General features: G+C 39.3%; 1 protein-coding gene across 1 annotated transcript in view; it reads left to right on the forward strand.

Moving 5' to 3' along the window:
• Window positions 1-17,741, forward strand: part of pigg (phosphatidylinositol glycan anchor biosynthesis class G) — a 118,158-nt gene that overhangs the window by 50,017 nt on the left and 50,400 nt on the right. The window contains exons 7-8 of the mRNA XM_026917949.3: window positions 4,905-5,122; window positions 10,861-11,148. Coding sequence (XP_026773750.1) covers window positions 4,905-5,122; window positions 10,861-11,148 — 506 coding nt within the window. The remainder of the gene's footprint in view (window positions 1-4,904; window positions 5,123-10,860; window positions 11,149-17,741) is intronic.

A 17,741-nucleotide genomic window follows, 5' to 3' on the forward strand; every position in this document is an offset into this window, starting at 1 on the left:
CTCTCTCTCAAAATCTCTCTCGCTCACAAACAAAAATGTATGCGCACACACTCCGAGTACACCAGCTGTGTGTAATGAATCATCCGCGTGTCACTTTGCCATTGTTATGTGCAAAATTTCATCTCTTGCCCTTACCATAAAATAAAATGTATTCTGTTAAGTATTGTAATATTTATTGTGTTCTGTCAGCTGGAGTAGTAATTTAAAAATGCAAACGTGTGTGTTGATGTAACATGTGGTCGATCCTTCTGCTTTATCAACACCTTTTATCTCTTATCTCCACTTCTGATGTGTAGTAGTACGCCATATCATGGCCTAACCACCCCCCATGCCCATTCTCACCCAATGACAGCCTAAAATATGAGTAGATTATGGTGATTTTTTTTGTTCGTTTGTTTTCTTTGGTCTTGTTAGACAAGCAGTTACTGACCGACAAAAATGTTCTGGCATGTGACCAAAGTGGAGCAATTTTAATTTTGATATTGTCAGGACTTTTGGCTGCTTCCCATAAAGATTTTTTTTTAAAACAAAGTTTGCAGCTTTTATTTAATAGACCAAAAAAAATCAAATACAGAAGCTAAGGTTTGGTTTAATGTAGGTTTAAAGAATTCTATAATGCATATATTCATATCACACAAGTCAACAGAAGTAACTCACAGAAGTAGGAAAACTTCATGCATGTGAAAGAAACCAACTGCAGCATTTAAGCGTCTTTCCTTTTCTATGCTCAGCAGTTTTAAAGAAAGTCCATTATTAAAGAAGGGAATAAAACGAAATCCTCCCTTATGTCTTTATTAATCTGCCACACCGAATAAGACAGCACCATTATTCATACACACTGATATACGCATGCATTCAGTCTCTTGCATACCTATACACACACTCACTCCTCATTCCTTTTCTCCTCTTTTTTTAAATAAATGTATTATTCAAATTTTGCAGTTCTTCCTGCCTTGTGGGAGAAAAGTGTTTGCGAGGGCTGTGAAGTATGGTAGAAATTTACATATCACGACTGTTGAATACTTATATCCATCGAAATTTCTGACATATGAAAAGAAAGTGTTTTGTCGGAAAGGCCAGAGAAGACTAGAGCAAAATCAATACATGCTGACACACCATGCGTAATGGTGACATTGTCTGGTTCTCTGATTGGCTGGTCTTGCTTACTACAATCAGGATGAAAAAAAAAAATCTTCATTTTTTCTGAAATGACAGTTTTATAAATTGAAAGCATCATTAAGGGTGGCACAATGGCACAGAGGGTAGCATTGCCTCCTCACAGCTCCAGGGTTCCGCTTTGATCCTGAGCTTGGGATTGCTGGCTGTGCTGAGTTTCGCATGTTCTCCCATGTTTTCATGGGTTTCCTCTGGGTTCTCCAGTTTCCTCCCACTGTCCAAAAATGTGTAGGCAGACTGGCTACTCCAAATTTCCCCTAGGCATGAATGGGCCTCAGATGTGTGCATGGCTTCCTATCCGTTGTGAATTCTCACACATAGTGCCATGTTCCTGAATGAATGACTGAATGAATGCATGAAAGCCCTAATAAATAATAAATTGTCTTAAATTAGAAATTTTGTACAATCACTACATAGTGCAAATAAATTACACTAGCAGAATAAAAAAAGTCTTAATAGTAATAAATTTAACTTTAGCCATAGACAGCCTGAATAAAGTGCAGATGTAGTCTAGATCCCACACAGGTGACAGATTTAACGTTAGGACCCTTGTTTTGTGCTGAGGGTGCCATAATGATTGCAGCAGTAAAGAGGAGTGCCGTCCATCTGTTCTACAGAAAACCATGTGAAATAAGGCATTTGCACCTGTATACATGTGGAACTGAGTGTGTGTGAGACAGAGAGAGACAGAGATAGACAGAGAGAGAGAGAAAATGTATTAAGTCAGATGAAAGGCTGGATCTATGATTGAACAATATGGTTTTAATTGGTTCCTCCATGCATTGCTCTGTATCATTTAGCAACTTGCATCTCTCTCCCTCTCTCTCTCTCTCTCTCTCTCTCTCTCATACACACACAAACTCCCTTCACTCCTCTCTTCCTCCATTGTGTCCCGTTAAAGCAGTAAATATTAATTCCGACGGGCTCCTCTCAGAGGCAGTAATAATTAGCAGTAATGCAGAGAGAGGGGTGGTGGGCAGTAATGATCCCATTAGGTCCTGCTAGAAAAGCCTCGGTGCAATCCATTCATTTATAGTCTGCACAGTGATCAATGTGTGAAATTAAACTTTCATTATCAATGCTCAATAGATGACTCCACATTTGAGAGAGACTTCTGGGTTTCAGATACTGAGTTTGGGGCTTTAGCATAACAGCATTATTAATATCGTTATTACATTAGTGAATGTGATGGTAATAACTCTAGCTGTCAGGGCCATAACTCTTGCTCTAGACACATGGATTAATGGGAAGAGATGTACCTGTATGTTCAATAAAAGCTGAATGAAAATGAAACAATTGGTTTAGAGGTGGAACAATTAGTGCAATTATGGTATTCAATTCCATTATTGCACCGAATTCTGCACTATTTTCACTTGACTGTTTGTGCTATTCTGTCTGCTTGAGTATGATTCACTGGATTGTTATCATATTAAATCCCTTCATTTTATCCTGACTCGATTATGTCTGCTATCTTCAGCATTTTCCCATTACTTGAATTTATTGCTGTGTCATAGCTGCGTAATCTTGCACTGTTGCCTCCTATTCTATCCCTGCACAGTCTTAGTTCCCCCTTAATCTCCCGTTCCATGAAGGACAGGCTGGATTAACACTGGATTAGCTTTCTTTGCATGTAGACTAACTGAGCTAATCTTTCCCTTAACAAGTATTAGTTATACACTACACACTACACACACACAAACATGTTGCATTGTCTGGCATACTGTGTGCACCATCTTTAATTTAGCCAGGATTTATTTGTCCTACTGCAAATGTGAATATGGACCTATGCTTTGCTTGGTTTATCCAATCTATGATAATGAAGGATCTTTGAGGGGTCACCGCTATCTTTCAGAGGAGACCGTTCTGTCCACCCTCCCCCCAACCCTCAAGTGGAAGCCCTGGCTGATCAGTAGTTGTTTCTGCTGCGTGATTCATGTTTCTGACTCCAGGCTATTGTATCTGCTCTCGCACTACTTTGGCCTGCATAATGTGAGCCACCATTCGTCTCCATAAGGCCTTTATTATTCAAGCCAGGCAGCACACAGAGGAGATGGAGATCAGGCGGGCTGGGTAGGAACCAAGCGTAATATGAAATTCAAAGAAGGAATAAGAGGGGGGAAATATGTGCATGACAGAGTTTCAGAGAGAGCAAGACAGAGACAGAAAGAAGAGATATAAGCACAGTGAGGCTGTGGAGATGGGCCGACACAGACAGAGCTGGTGGCCCAGTGAGGACAGACTGTGCTCACACTGCACCTAAGAAGTCATGGAGGATGAGCTGCACTTCCTCACTGAATGCAGCAAATATGCATTAATTAAAGATATGTACTTTACGCTCATAGGGCAAATTCTACCTGAATTCCTTCAGACAGGCAATCTAGACAAACTCTCCTATCTTTTGGGAGAGAAGACAGACTATATTCAGCTGGCAGCTCAATATGTGTCCTCCTGTCACTATATGAGGAGAGAGGCTGACATTAACATAGAGTAAAGTTCTATTGAAACTGCTACTTTCATTTACCTTTTCCACTTCTTTCCCATTCTTCTCTTTCTTTGTCATTTGTTTGCAATGTTTTTTTGTTTTGTTTTTTTGCCTTTTTTGTGTATGTGCCCATATATGTTTTTTGTAATGTTTTAAATGTGTTTTATAATATACTAAATATGTATTCATCGATGCTTTGGCAACAATGTGGTACAACACAGTCATGCCAATAAAGCTCATTTGAATTGAATTGAATTATAATGGAATTTTTCTCACTACATATTCAAAAACATGATCTCACTTAGTTAATGAAACTTGGGGTTCAAGTTCTAGATCATTTTCTGCCAACTTGAGGCAAATTTAACACTTACAACAGTAATAGTCATCACTTAACTTTGGATGTGCAGCCACATCGCTGAAAGGTTCAATGTAGAAAAGTTTGGAATTCATGAAAAAGTGTGTTTTCAAAAAGATAGAACAAATATAACATTATAAGGACATGATCAGCAATGAAAAAAAGGTGGGCCTAGTACAGAGCCTTGAGGTACACCATAAAGATTGATAATCTCCAGGTGTTTGCCTAGACAAAAATAATTTTTTTAGCTTCGTCTCAAACCACTTTGGATGGTCCCTGTGTTGGTTTTATTTAGGTAGTGTGCAGGCTAAATGAGGTATACACACACACACACACACACACACAAAAAAAAAAAATAAATTATTCTCTGGCTTGTTTGTGCATATGGTTTTGCATGATGTGTGATGCAGTACATGTAACCAATCAGCAATGAACAGTGCTTCTAGCTCCACCTCATAGTATCATTAATTCCTACTGGTGCCATTTTGCACAGTTACCAGAAACTATACAAATTGAAATCTTTGGTACTCGGCATGTGACCAATGAAAAAAAAAATCAGTTATAGTTTTGCAGTCCCAAAGGTTCTAGTATTTTGTATGGTTTAAAAGCCCCTTAGAGGGGACAGAGAGGCTTCTTGTAGTGAGCTGTGTGTGCTACATGAGGCTGACATGCCTGTTAACATTCTCTGAGTTGCCTGCTGAGATCGCCTTGGGCTCTCCACTCTGCTCTCGAGCACATTAATGCTTTTCTATGTTCTCAAACACACCCCTGCTACCATAGAGTGGAGGTTTTGTAGCATGCAGCCTTCTGTTGGTTGGAGATTGTTGTTTGCCTTATTGTTATCACTTGAAACTCCTGCATGACGTTAATTTCTCTCCCTGTTTCACACAGAGGATGGTTACGAGCAGTTTCGGATGGCAGAGAAAGCCCATGGGAGCTGGATGAAGCTATATGTAGAGGGAAACACGTCTGAGGTGCTGAGCAACATGGCAAAAAAAGTGCTTAAGCAGTACCTGGAGGCTCTGCAAGCCATGAGCGCAGCCCTCAGCAAGCAGCTGGGCAAATACGACATGTACTCCATGATGGTGGGCATGAGCCTCATACTGCAGGTAATAATAAGAGTCATCTTACTTCCTTCTCAATCAAATCAAGATTCATCCTTCTTGAAGCAGCCAAGGATGTTCGGTAAATGTTTCAGTAATTATCTCAGATGCCAATACTGGCTGAATCCCAAATGGCTCCCTACTTCCTATATAAGTGTACTACATATGATATTGAATAATAGCTTTTATACACAATTTAGTGCAATATACTGTACATGCAAATGGAATCGCGCAGCTTAAAATATGCAGCACAGTTCATGATACCTCTAAGTGCATATTTTTGGCTTTGTCAGCTTTACACCCCCTCTAGTTGTTCCTCTGCTGACATCTTGCCTTATACACGCTTTAATTGCTGAATCCATGATTACAAATACATAGATTTCAGACATCTGAAAATGTGCCTCTTAAAGCAACTGGGACTAGTTTTGAAGTGACAAAGGACAATGAAGAGGATGCTTTTGATTGCTCTTGGCCTGAAGAGCTCTTCTCCTCTCCATCCAAGCCTACAGCCAAACTATTACATGCTTCATTAGGCAGATCCTCTTCCCTGATGACCTCTGAACAACCAACCAAACTGAACAGAACAGCTGTTTTGGAGAGCTGCAAACAGTTGAATTGTAAAGAATATTGACTGAAGCTCTTCAATAACTACCAACATGTGAAAGTTGCAAGCTGACTTTATCGACAGTGAAAATAAAGGTGGGCCAAGTACAGAGCCCTGTGGTACTCCATAAAGGTTGTATTCTCCAAACGTTCGCCTCGACTAAAACATATTTTCTTTAAGATACATTTCAGGATATTAGGATGTCCATTATGGATGTGTTCTCCATTCCACTCCAAGTCTTTGCTTAAACACTACACATTGATCTTATGAAGGGGATAATAATCAGTGTGTTATTGTCAGGGGAACATGACACTCTAGTGAACCCTGCATTGAACTAGTCATTGGTTCAAATTGATTAATTTTAATCATTTATTATGTACCATGGGAACTTCTTCAGATACTGTCAGTAGTAAATACGATGAGGCCAGTCAAATTCAAGTGCTGTAGTGTCATGTGTACAGTGTACAATGAAATTCTTACCTCTTCTTTTCTATTTTTGCCAATATTTGCCACAAATTTCACAAGAAATACAGCACTGAATATAAACAGTAAATATTGGCACCACTATAGATGATCGTATTATGGTTTTGTTCAGACAGCAAGGCAGATCTGATTTAGTTCATAAATCCACTTTTTAAACCGAGCTTCCACCTTTATAGTTGATCAAATCTATTTAGACTATAGCTGCTTGCATATGCACATTGGTTGGTATAGATATAGCACTGGTGTTACGTTGAGTAGTGCTAGGCTGATGAAAGTCGTAGCTTTCTACCAATATGGAGATTTAGCCATGGCCGGTATCTAGATGAAATGATTTCAGTGACAAATTGATGACAGAAAATTGGATTCGATCTGTTTTGAATAATATTTTCTGTGTTTTTTTGTTTGGTTTGTTTAGTTTGTGGCGAAACCCATCTAAATCCTGGCTACAAGCAAATGCAAAAACTGTATTTGGTCACTTGTAATTTTCATTATACTAAAAATTGGATTTGAAAATTAAAGCTGATTCCACCCATATTATACAGATTAAAGTGACTGTTAAACTTGTTAGTGAGTGTGCAAATTAGGTGACGTGTTTACAACTGATTATTGAGTTACCTGCTGGCCTGCAGGTAGAACCTGTCTCTGAATCTTGTGGTCTGAGTGTTAATAGCTCTGGTCTTTCTGCCAGATAGGAGACAGGAGAACGGTGTGTGTGTGTGTCTCTGTGTGTGTGTGTGTGTGTGTGATGATTTAAGTTTTGTTTAAGAGCTGTGTTGCCTTACCGTGGTGCATTGTGTAAGGAATTTTCCTGCATTGTGAGACCTTGAGTTCTACTCATGTTCTGCGGTGCTCACTAAAAGCTGAATGCCTTGTGAGAATTTGAGGTGCTTTATGCATGAAATGCCCTTGTGCGCCGCAGATTCCACAAATTTTATTGACTCATTCATTTAGTGCACTTTCAAAGAACTGCAAAAGGTTGTTTTTTTTTTTTTTTTTTTTACTAAGTGGCTGTATTTTGCTCTCAATTTTTGGCAGCTGAATACAATCAAGCCACTAAATGTCTAGCAGGAAAATTATTATTTGATATTGGAAAAAGAATAGCAGAATGTCGTATATTATGGAGATTAGCAATTATGGCACTACGAGTTGTGTTCCTTCAACAAAAATGATGTATTTTCAAGGTCTTTCTCATGTCCCTGTATATTTGAGCTCAAAATGTCACTTATTGAATTTGGTATTATATATATATGCATGTATATGCTCTTTTTCACCATAGTTTATAAAGGAAAAGAGCAAGAAAACAATAAACAATATCAGCAACTGCCACATTTCAGTTTGATTGTTTACAGGCAGTTGTTTTTTTCTCTTTTGCTATTTTTCGGGGGAAAATAATTTTAGACTTCTGAACTGAGCAGAGAACGTTGGAAGGTCTTTTACCTTTGACTCTGAACACACATAACAGCACACTCTGCAATATTTTCTAGCTCATATTAATGATGACAGCACAGGCTGTGTGTGTATACATTCAGAAGACTTTTGGCTCCATTATACACTCGATTATAAGAATGATTTGGCTCTGTTTCTTCTTCTCGGGTCTAAAGTTCTTGAGGTGACCCATCAGACGATGTCCTCTGTTTGAGGAGTTGATAGAAAGAAAGGCTTTCTCTGGTTTGGGGCCCAGGTAGTGCCAGGAAGAAAGGAGTGTATGTTTCAAAGCTTCAACCCTGACTGGCATTGCTTTGTTGCTGCAGCATGTCTGTTTTTTTTTATTTTTTTATCCCCATGTCAGTGCTCCCAAAGGGGCTGCTCTATAGAGATACTTAGTAAGAACTGAGTTTATTCAGCAGTTCAGTCTAATGAAAACTTCCTCCTAGCTCAGGTTGTGAGTTTTAACATTAAGTTATGAAGAAAATATTTGTGAATATTTCTGTGTAATCTGATCTTCACCATAGAAGCCAACCGTTGAAAGGAAGTGTCATTTAATATACACGTTTTACATGTTCATATCTATATTGAACAAGTGTTCTGGATAGTCAAGATCTCTTATGGAAAAGGATATAATGCCTTATATGTATTAACCAAAAAAAAAAAAAAAACCACTTCATTATTGGTAATGAAGGAACAGTTGAGGGTGAAAGACTATGTTCAGCAGCGTTTTGCAATTTCTTAATTTCATGTGGGTGTGAGCGAGCTGTCAGAAATGAAGCATGCAGGACAAAGAAAGACCACATTCATTAAGATGAACATACAGCGCTGCGCAAATAATTTACAGCATTCTTAGTAACTGGTAGGTCATGGGTTAAATTCGGCTACTGCTTTGTTTATATTTTGGGGCATGGAACCAACTAAATTCATTAGAAAATATATCAGATAGGTACTAATGATCTGTCTGAGCAGGATTAATAAAACCTGCACACAGTTGAGACCAGTTATGAACCTGAGTGATGTAGCTGAGGTTGAGGAACGGTCAGAGCCATAATTGACAGAGCATGCTGACAGTGCAGGCATTTCTGTATTTCTACCTTTTTTTTTCAATGTTTTTGGTGGCATAGTGATTGGATTCATGCTGAATTAAAAAAAAACAAAAAAAACATCTGAATTCAGGCCATGCTCACTTTGGCTTTAAATCCAAATAAAAGTACAGATTCAAATATTTGGATATTTGGAGCACTAAACAGATATGGATAGTGTTATTGCATTGCACTCCTACTAGGATTTTAGCCGCATTACCTGCTGATTACATCTTAATGCTACATCTAATATGTTTTACTGTTTGGATAAAGCCTGGATTTTGGGATGCAGTGTTTTGTTCATTTATAAAACATAATGCAGGATATATATGTGTGTGTGTGTGTGTGTGTGTGTGTGCATATATATATATGTATGTATATATATTGGATGAGCAGGGGTGTCCTCTGTCCTTCTAGCTGCTTTTTTTGTAGTGGATTCAATTGTAGGAGAAGCCTGCAAGTCCTTAATTGTCACCCTAGAGTTCTTTTTTTATATATATCACCTTTGCAGTATGCTTTGCCACTCATCTTTGTAGGATGCCCACTCCTGGGGAAAGGAGCATTGGTGCTGATTTTTCTTCTCATTGTTGTACTCGCTACCTGACGATTGGCCTGGTGTCTTTCAAACTATTTTCCAAGAGTTTAAATGGCTTTTCTTGTCATCTGTCATCTGAAATCTCTTTTTATCTCTCCAGATGGCACCTGAACAGAGCAGGTAATCAAGTCTTTAATGGTGGAGCAAGTTAAACCCGCATTGACATGATTAGACCGCTTGACACCAGTCGCTCTCCTTTTGAGAAAACCTAGAGGTTTATACTATTTATCCACATTGACTCTGATTGTTTAAGCCATTTGTTCAACAGATGTATGGACAATGATGTGGAATTGATATATACCCGAATCCCAATAATTCCAATTTGCTGCCTAAATGAAAACTGATCCCAACTCAGCCCAGCTAATGATTTCCCCTGAGTTTTCATTCTTTCCAGCCTACACTCTCTGTACCTCTAGACTGAAGCATGTATGCAGTTGAAGGAATGTGTAGGCGTTCACTTGGTATTTCTAAACACACTTTAGCAATGGGGTAGGTGTGAGACTGACAGGCTGTGTGCAGAGACATTTAGCCTGTGGATCAGGCCCTGGGATTAGGCAGAAGATTGGTAGGGGAAGGTATGGTAATTGGACTTGCCTATTAATGTGTCAAGGGCAACTCCTCAGAAAGGCACGTTGGCCTTGCTTGAGCGTCACTTCAGTCTAATCAGCAGGTTCAGTCTGGCAGGGCTGCTGATCACACTGAACATATCAGTGTCACAGTCCAATGTGAGCAGAATTTTATACAGGGGTGGACAAATCACTAGACCAGGTGCCGGGGACAAGCAGATTTGGTCTCCAGGCTATTACTTTTTATTCATTTTTGCCTGCTAGGACATGTTTAACAATTGGAATAAGAAAATAAAAAACCCTACTCCTTATTGAGTTTCACTAATGAAAACCTTTGAAACCCTTCATTTCATATGTAGCCATGTTTAAACAAATTCATTTCATGGTGGTATGATGAACTATACCCCTTCATTCCCGAAGTGCAGTCTGGTTGCACAAAGTGAGGTCCATGAAGACATGGTTTGCCAAGGTTGGCGTTGAAGAGCTTGAGTGGCTTACACAGAGCCCTGAACTCAACCCCATTGAACATCTTTGGGATGAATTGGAGCACTGACCGCGCCCCAGGCCTCCTCACCCAACATCAGTGCCTGACCTCTCTAATGCTTGTGTGGCTGAATGAGCAAATCCCCACAGCCACACTCCAAAATCTAGAGAAAAGCCTTCCCAGAAGAGTGGAGGTATATATAACAGCAAAGGGGGGGACTAAATCTGGAATGGGATTTTCAAAAAGCACATATGGGTGTGATGGTCAGGTGTCTATTTAGCCAAATAGTGTATATGTACATAAAATTTAAAAAGTCCTGTATTATAATAATCAATTTTTGTACACTGTCTCTGCCTATTTAACAATCTGTCCTCTTTAAAATATTTAAAAGTGCTGTCGTATTGCTCAGGTAATAGATATGACAAAAATAGCTGTGTGTTCTTTCTTTCTCATATGTTCCATACAGTTAATATCTAATCACTGGGTCTCCATCTTGCTATAGATTCTGGTGCTGCTGTTGTTGGCCATGCCGGAGGCTCTGAGTGGTGCTGCATGTGTGGACGTTCCCCTGGCAACCACCTTCCTCTCTCTACCCTTCTACCTCCTCGTTCTGCTGGGTTCCTCTGTTCATGTGCTGGTGTGCACCTCGTCCGAGGCCTCCTGCTACTTCTGCTCACTGCCTTGGCTCCTGGCCTTTGTCGCCATCATCTTCTCCTCAGCCCTGTTTTGTTCTCTGGTGGCCATGGCAGCCAGACGTGCACTGTGCAAAGTTGACAACAAGCAGCCCAAGGTAAGAGAGACAGGAAAAAATGGGAAAAGCATGAGGGATTGGGGTTGTTAGTTTCAATCTGCTTAGCTTTGGTTTGTATTACCTGAAATTCCAAAGCCTGGTGCAAATGTTTGTCAAATAAAGCAAAAGATAAATTCAAGATTAAGTCAGTAAACCATGCAAGCTGTTTCTCTTCTGAATTAGTCCAAGGCGTTGGTTCAGCATTGAGTGACTCAGCAGAACTGATGAAGGCTCTTGGATGAGTGGCGAATAAATATTATATCACAAAATCTGTCGCTTTAAATTACCATAAATGAGGAAGAAGACTCAAAAGGGAATCCATCTTCTTCTGGGTGGCGCTGGATAGTGTGGTTATAAATCATTACTCTGCCACAATTGTATACTACAAAACTGATCAAATGTGTTGAAAGTGTTCATTATGAGCATCATCACTCCTTTATGATCACAGCAGTGGTTCTTAGGTACAAGTTCTGCTGAGATGGCCTCTCTACTACAACAGCATCCTTTTTAAACCTTTCCACTCTGAAGTTCTTTGTTCTTGTTACAGTGTGTATGTTAACAGCGAGGTCTTGTGCTGTAGTTCTGTGTGTATGTGGTAAATGAGGAAGAGTTATGTTTCAGTATGCTCTGCTCTGCTCTGGTTGTAAAGCAGGCTTGGGTTGCCTGGTAATTGGTTCACCTTTTGATCTGTGAGGCAGATATAGTAAGTTTCAGTGCTTTATCGCTACACAGCCTGACTTTTTCCACCTTCTGCTCGCTTTTCAGTGCCACCACTTCTTTTTAAATGTAAAGGTCTTATTAAATAGCTGTTTCTTCCCCCTGTGAATAGGCTACCTTTAAAAAATTGCTGTCTGCTGAACATCCATTGTTAGAGGGACAGTGGGACTGATGTTACCCTGCCTAGGATCGGTGAACAAATTAAGTTTGAAAAGAAAAAAAAAAAAAAGCCTAGCTCTTTTAATTACTGCTTCCAGGGTGAGGAGTGATCTCTTTTTCTTTCCCTGTTTCCCATCTTTCACTGTCTTACTCTTTCCCACGCTTTCTCTCTCTCTGCCTTTTCAAGATTTTATGGAGAAAGAAAGTAATGTACAGATGTGTGCTTATGAGAAAGGGACTCTAGCTCTGAGTTTATATAACGATGTAGGAATGAAGTCGGACGAAAACACATGCAGCATTAGTATTTATGATCTGGCTTGTCATGATTTTTGAAGGTCATTTGCACTCTGACTGAAAGCTGGCTAGAACATTGATGACTCACCTACTTTTTCTTTTCACATCCGAACCTGGTTAGAAGTGTCTGATGAAATTAATTGGCACGGTGACAAAAAAAAATGAAAAGCAGCTCACGCATATAATTTATGTTTGATTATTTAAATGGACAGCGCACATTACCTTGATGGAAATAATTAAAATAACAGGGACGTATAAGCCAGCAATGAATGCCATTTTTCTCACATACCTTCAGCTTGCTGAATTTGATTAAGGTTTTAAGGAAAATGCTATTAAATGTACCCACGTTTTTCATTGTTTATTCATGATGCATTAATCTGTGCTTTAGCCATTATAGGTGAAGACCTAGTTTTAGTTTTAGCTTTAGTGAGCTGTTTTACTATAGGCATGCTTTTTCTTTTTTTTGGAAGAGATGGTGTATTACAGAGAGAACAAGCCAGGTTTCTTTTCTCTGGGCCATAGCAGCGTAAAGAAGTAGCTCTGTACATGTTAACACCACAAATGCAAAATATATTTACAGTTGAGTCCAAAAATATAAAAAAATCATACACCTAGGCTAAAGATATTCAGGCTCAGTTTTTCACAACCTCACACATTTCATGTTACCACACATTTCTTTTGGCAAGCCTCTATTTTGCTCACATCAGAGGTCATTTTAAAACAATATATTAGAGACAGATTTATTTCAGCTTTAATTCACTATATCAGAATTCCAGTAGGTCAGTCTGGAATATTCCAGAAATTAACAACGACTTTTAGAAGCTTCTGACTGGCCAACTGTCATAATTAGGAGATAATTAGGAGTTCACCTGTGGCTATAAAATGTCCTACTTTTAGAGACAGTGTCTTTTTGCCCTTGATACCATGAAAAATCTAAGCAACTGTGCCAGGACCTCAGAAAAAAAATTGTGGACCTCCACAAGTCCAGTTCCTCCTTAGGAGTAATTTCCAAACTGAAGATACCATGAGCATCTGTACAAAGAACTGTATGCAAATATAAAAAATTTGGAACCACAAAGACAGAGGAAAGAGGCACAAATTAACTCCTGGGGATGAGTAAACTTTGGTACCTTATGCCTGATGCTGTTCAATTGAACCTTTAGGACCAATGCGTGTCCGCCATTAAAAGAGTGCTACATCTCCATAGCCTGTAAAGCTGTTGTGCAAGGAAGAAGCTCCTACTCTGGCAAAAAAAAAAAAGCCAGACTGAAGTGTGCAGATGAGCACCAGCCTTTTGAAGGCTGACAAAAATTGAACTATTTGGTCATAATGATCAGCAATATGTATGGAGGAAAAAGGAAGAGGCTTTTAATCTGAAGAACACCATCCCAACTGTAAAGCATGGGGTTGAGAGCATCATCTTGTGGGGGTGTTTTGCTAGAAAAGGAGCTAATGCACTTCAGGAAATAGATAGCATCATAAAGAAGGATGTTTATCTAGAAATACTGAAGCAGCACCTTGAGACATTGGGCAGAATGTTAAAAACCTGGTTCAGAAATGGGTCTTCCAGCAGGACAATGATCATAAGCATACCACCAAAACTGTAACAAAATGGCTTGAAGACAACAAAGAGAAAACATTGGAGTGGCCCCCACAAAGCCCTGACCTGAATAGAAATTTGTTGACTGAAGTGAAAAAGCATGTCTGAGCAAGGAGACCCACAAATCTGACTGAGTTACACTAGATCTGTCAGGAGGAATGAGCAGAAATTCCAGCAAAGTATTGTGAGAAGCTTGTGGAAGGTTTGTGATTCAGGTTAAGCAATTAAAAGGCAATGCCACCAAATACTAACAAAGAATATGTAACCTTTTGACCCACTGAAAATCTGATACAGTGTATAAAAGCTTAAATAAATCTGTATTGTAGCTATTATTTTGAAATGACCTCTTATGGAAATAAAGCAGATACCCAAATTGACTTACCGCATGAAATGTATGGGAACATCAAATGTGTGGAGTTGTGAAAAATTGAGTTTGAATGTCTTTAGCCTATGTGTGCATAGACTTTTGCCTCAACTGTAATATGGAGAACTTATAATACTGTGGAAGGCTGAATGTTGATAACCTTTATGTTCCTGATGCCATAATAAATTCTGTATCCATCCACTACTAATACGGGGTAGGGCCTCCCTTTGCTCTCAAAACAGCCTCAATTCTTCATGGCATGGATTCCACAAGATGTTTGAAACATTCCTTTTAGATTCTGGTCCATGTTAACATCATTGCATCACAAAATTCCTGCAGATTTTTCAGGTGCACTTTCATGTTGTGAATCTCCTGTTCCACCACATCCCAAAGGTGATCTACTGGATTCAGATCCGGTGACTGGGAAGACCACTGAAGAACACTGAACTCATTGTCATGTTCATTAAACCAGTTTGAGATGAGTTTTTGCTTTGTGACATGGTGCATTATCATGCTGGAAGTAGCCATTAGAAGATGGGTAAGTTCTGGCTGTGAAGGGATGCATATGCTCAGCAACAATACTCAAATAGGCTGTGGCATTCAAATGATGATTGATGGATATGTTTTTCCAGTCTTCAACTGTCTAGTTTGGGTGAGTCTGTGCCCAATGCAGCCTCAGCTTTCTGTTCTTGGCTGACAGAAGTGGAACCCCACGTGGTCTTCTGCTGTTGTAGCCCAACCACCTCAAGGTTTGACGTATTGTGCATTCTGAGATGCTTTTCTGCTCACCACAATTGTATAGAGTGATTATCTGAGTTACTGTAGTCTTTCTATCAGCTCAAACCAGCTCTGGCCGTTCTCTGTTGATGTCTCTCATCAGCAAGGCGTTTCAGTCTGCAGAGCTGCCTCTCACTGAGTGTTTTTTCTTTATTGTACCATTTTGAGTAAACTCTAGAGACTGTTGTGTGTGAAAATCCCAGGAGATCAGCAGTTATAGAAATACTCAAACCAGCGTGTCTGGCAAGAACAGTCATGCCACGGTCAAAGTCACTGAGATCACATTTTTCCCCATTCAGATGGTTGATGTGAACATTACCTGAAACTTTTGGCCCATATGGATTGCACTGCTGCCACATGATTGGCTGGTTAGATAATTGCATGAATGAGTAGGTGTACAGGTGTTCCTAATAAAGTGCTCAGTGAGTGTATATTTATATGTATAGTAGCTAATAGATTTGTCTGCCGTGTATATGAGAGTGGACAGCTTGAGAGAATTCTGATGTGGCTTTTGGTGTTATTTACATTGTAATGACTTAGAGGAGTTTAATGATTACTAAGTTCCTTTTTTCTTTTCGTTGCCCCCATACTCTGTATTCTGAAGGGAGGAAAAAGAGAGGGAGAGAATAGAAGTAATTAATTATGATTTTCATTTGCTTATTTGATTTTGCAAGCATTGCTGATTGCTTTGTGATTTCTGCTTGGCCTGGCCGGAACACAGGCCTGTTCAAGTTGAGTAGGATATCTTACTGCGCTGTTTTGTGAAAGACCTGAATGAGTAAATGATTTTCCACCAAAAAGAAGTTTGCTTTTTTTCCCTCACCTTAACTTTTGTAATACATTGCTCACAGCACATCTGCAACTACAACAAACAAGCTACAACTTGTGCAAAATGCCACAGTAATAATATTAACACATACTACAAAATGAGAGCATATTAGATCAGTTTTAGCGTTGCTCCACTGACAACCTGTTTCCGTTAGCATCAGCTATAATCTCTTATTAGTAGCTTTTAAATATCTTAATGGTAAAACACTTTCATATGTATCTGAATGCCTAATAAAATTCATTCCAAATCATGTCTCAAGGTTATTTAGTGCTAGCCTTCTCCACATTCCATGTATTAAAATTCAAAATTGTGGCGAAGCACCCTTTTGTTTTATGCACCAAGGTTTGGAACACACCAGTAAAAATTCATCAGGCTCCATCTATCACTAATTTAAAAAAAACTTTTAACTAGCTTTTATTATTTGTATTATATGCCTTTCTTTTGCTGGCACATTACTTTTGCATTACTTTTGTATTCTTTTATTTATTGTACATTCGTTCTATTTTTACATGCTTTTATTATTTACAGTATGTTTTAATATTTTATATAGCTATTATTTTCTCCATTTTTTCACTGCTATTGTCTATTTCTTTTTTATTATTTGTCTATTTCACTATTTTATTTTTGACTAGCTTTTAAATGTAAATGGATAAAAGATGCTGTATGAATAAAGTTTATCATTCATTCATCTTCAGTACCCACTGAGCAGGCAACACAAGGCACAAGGCAGGAGAATCTGCCAGTCCATTGTGGGATACCATTCACACACATATTCACACACACATTCACACACTTATTCACACCTAGAGGCAATTTAATATAGCCAATCCACCCAGCTGCATGTTTTTGGAAAGTGGAAGGAAACCAGAGAACCCAGAGGAAATCCTGGTGAACAGAGAGAGTACATGCAGCACAGACAGTATCCTGAGCGCAGGATCCAAGTCATGACCCAGGAGCTGTGAGCTGATAATGCTACCCACAGTTACACAATCAGCCAATCATGTGGCAGAGGCACAATGCATAAAGTCATGCAGAGACAGGTCAAGAGTTTCAGTTAAAGTTCACATCAAACATCAGGATGAAGAAAAAGTGTGATCTCTGTGCCTTTAACTGTGCCATGGTTGTTGGTACCAGATGGGCTGGTTTGAGTATTTCAGAAACTGCTGATCTCCTGGGAATTTTACACATAACAGTCTCTAGGGTTTACACAGAATGGTGTGAAAAACAAAAAACATTGAGTAAGCGACAGTTCTGTGCGTGGAAATGCCTTGTCTATAAGATAGGTCAGAGGAGAATGGCCAGATTGGTTCGAGCTGCCAGGAAGGATATAGTACTTCAATAATCACTCTGTATAACCATGGTGAGCAGAAAAGCATCTCAGCATGCACAACATGTCGAACCTTGAGGTGGATGGGCTACAACAGCAGAAAACCATGTCGGGTTCCACTCCTGTCAGCCAAGAACAGGAATCTGAGGCTGCCGTGGGCACAGGCTGTTCGAAACTGGACAGCTGAATTAGAAAAAAAAAAAAAAAAAAAAAAAACTGGTCTTTTTCCAGTCTTCAGCTGCCCAGTTCCGGTGAGTCTGTGCCCATGAATGCCTCAGATTCTTGTTCTTGGCTGGAGTGGAACCTGATATGGTCTTCTGCTGTTGTAGCCCATCCAATTGAAGCTCTTGACCTGTATCTGGATGATTTTTTGCATTGCACTGCTGCCACATGATTGGCTGATTAGATAACTGCATGAATGCACAGGTGTACAGGCGTTCCTAATAAAGTGAACTGTGAGTGTGTATATGGATATATATCTGGCACTATTAAAGACACGTAAAAACCAGATCACAGGGATGAGGAG

Source organism: Pangasianodon hypophthalmus, chromosome 7 (genome assembly GCF_027358585.1).
Source record: "Pangasianodon hypophthalmus isolate fPanHyp1 chromosome 7, fPanHyp1.pri, whole genome shotgun sequence".
In the NCBI taxonomy this organism is placed as follows: domain Eukaryota; kingdom Metazoa; phylum Chordata; class Actinopteri; order Siluriformes; family Pangasiidae; genus Pangasianodon; species Pangasianodon hypophthalmus.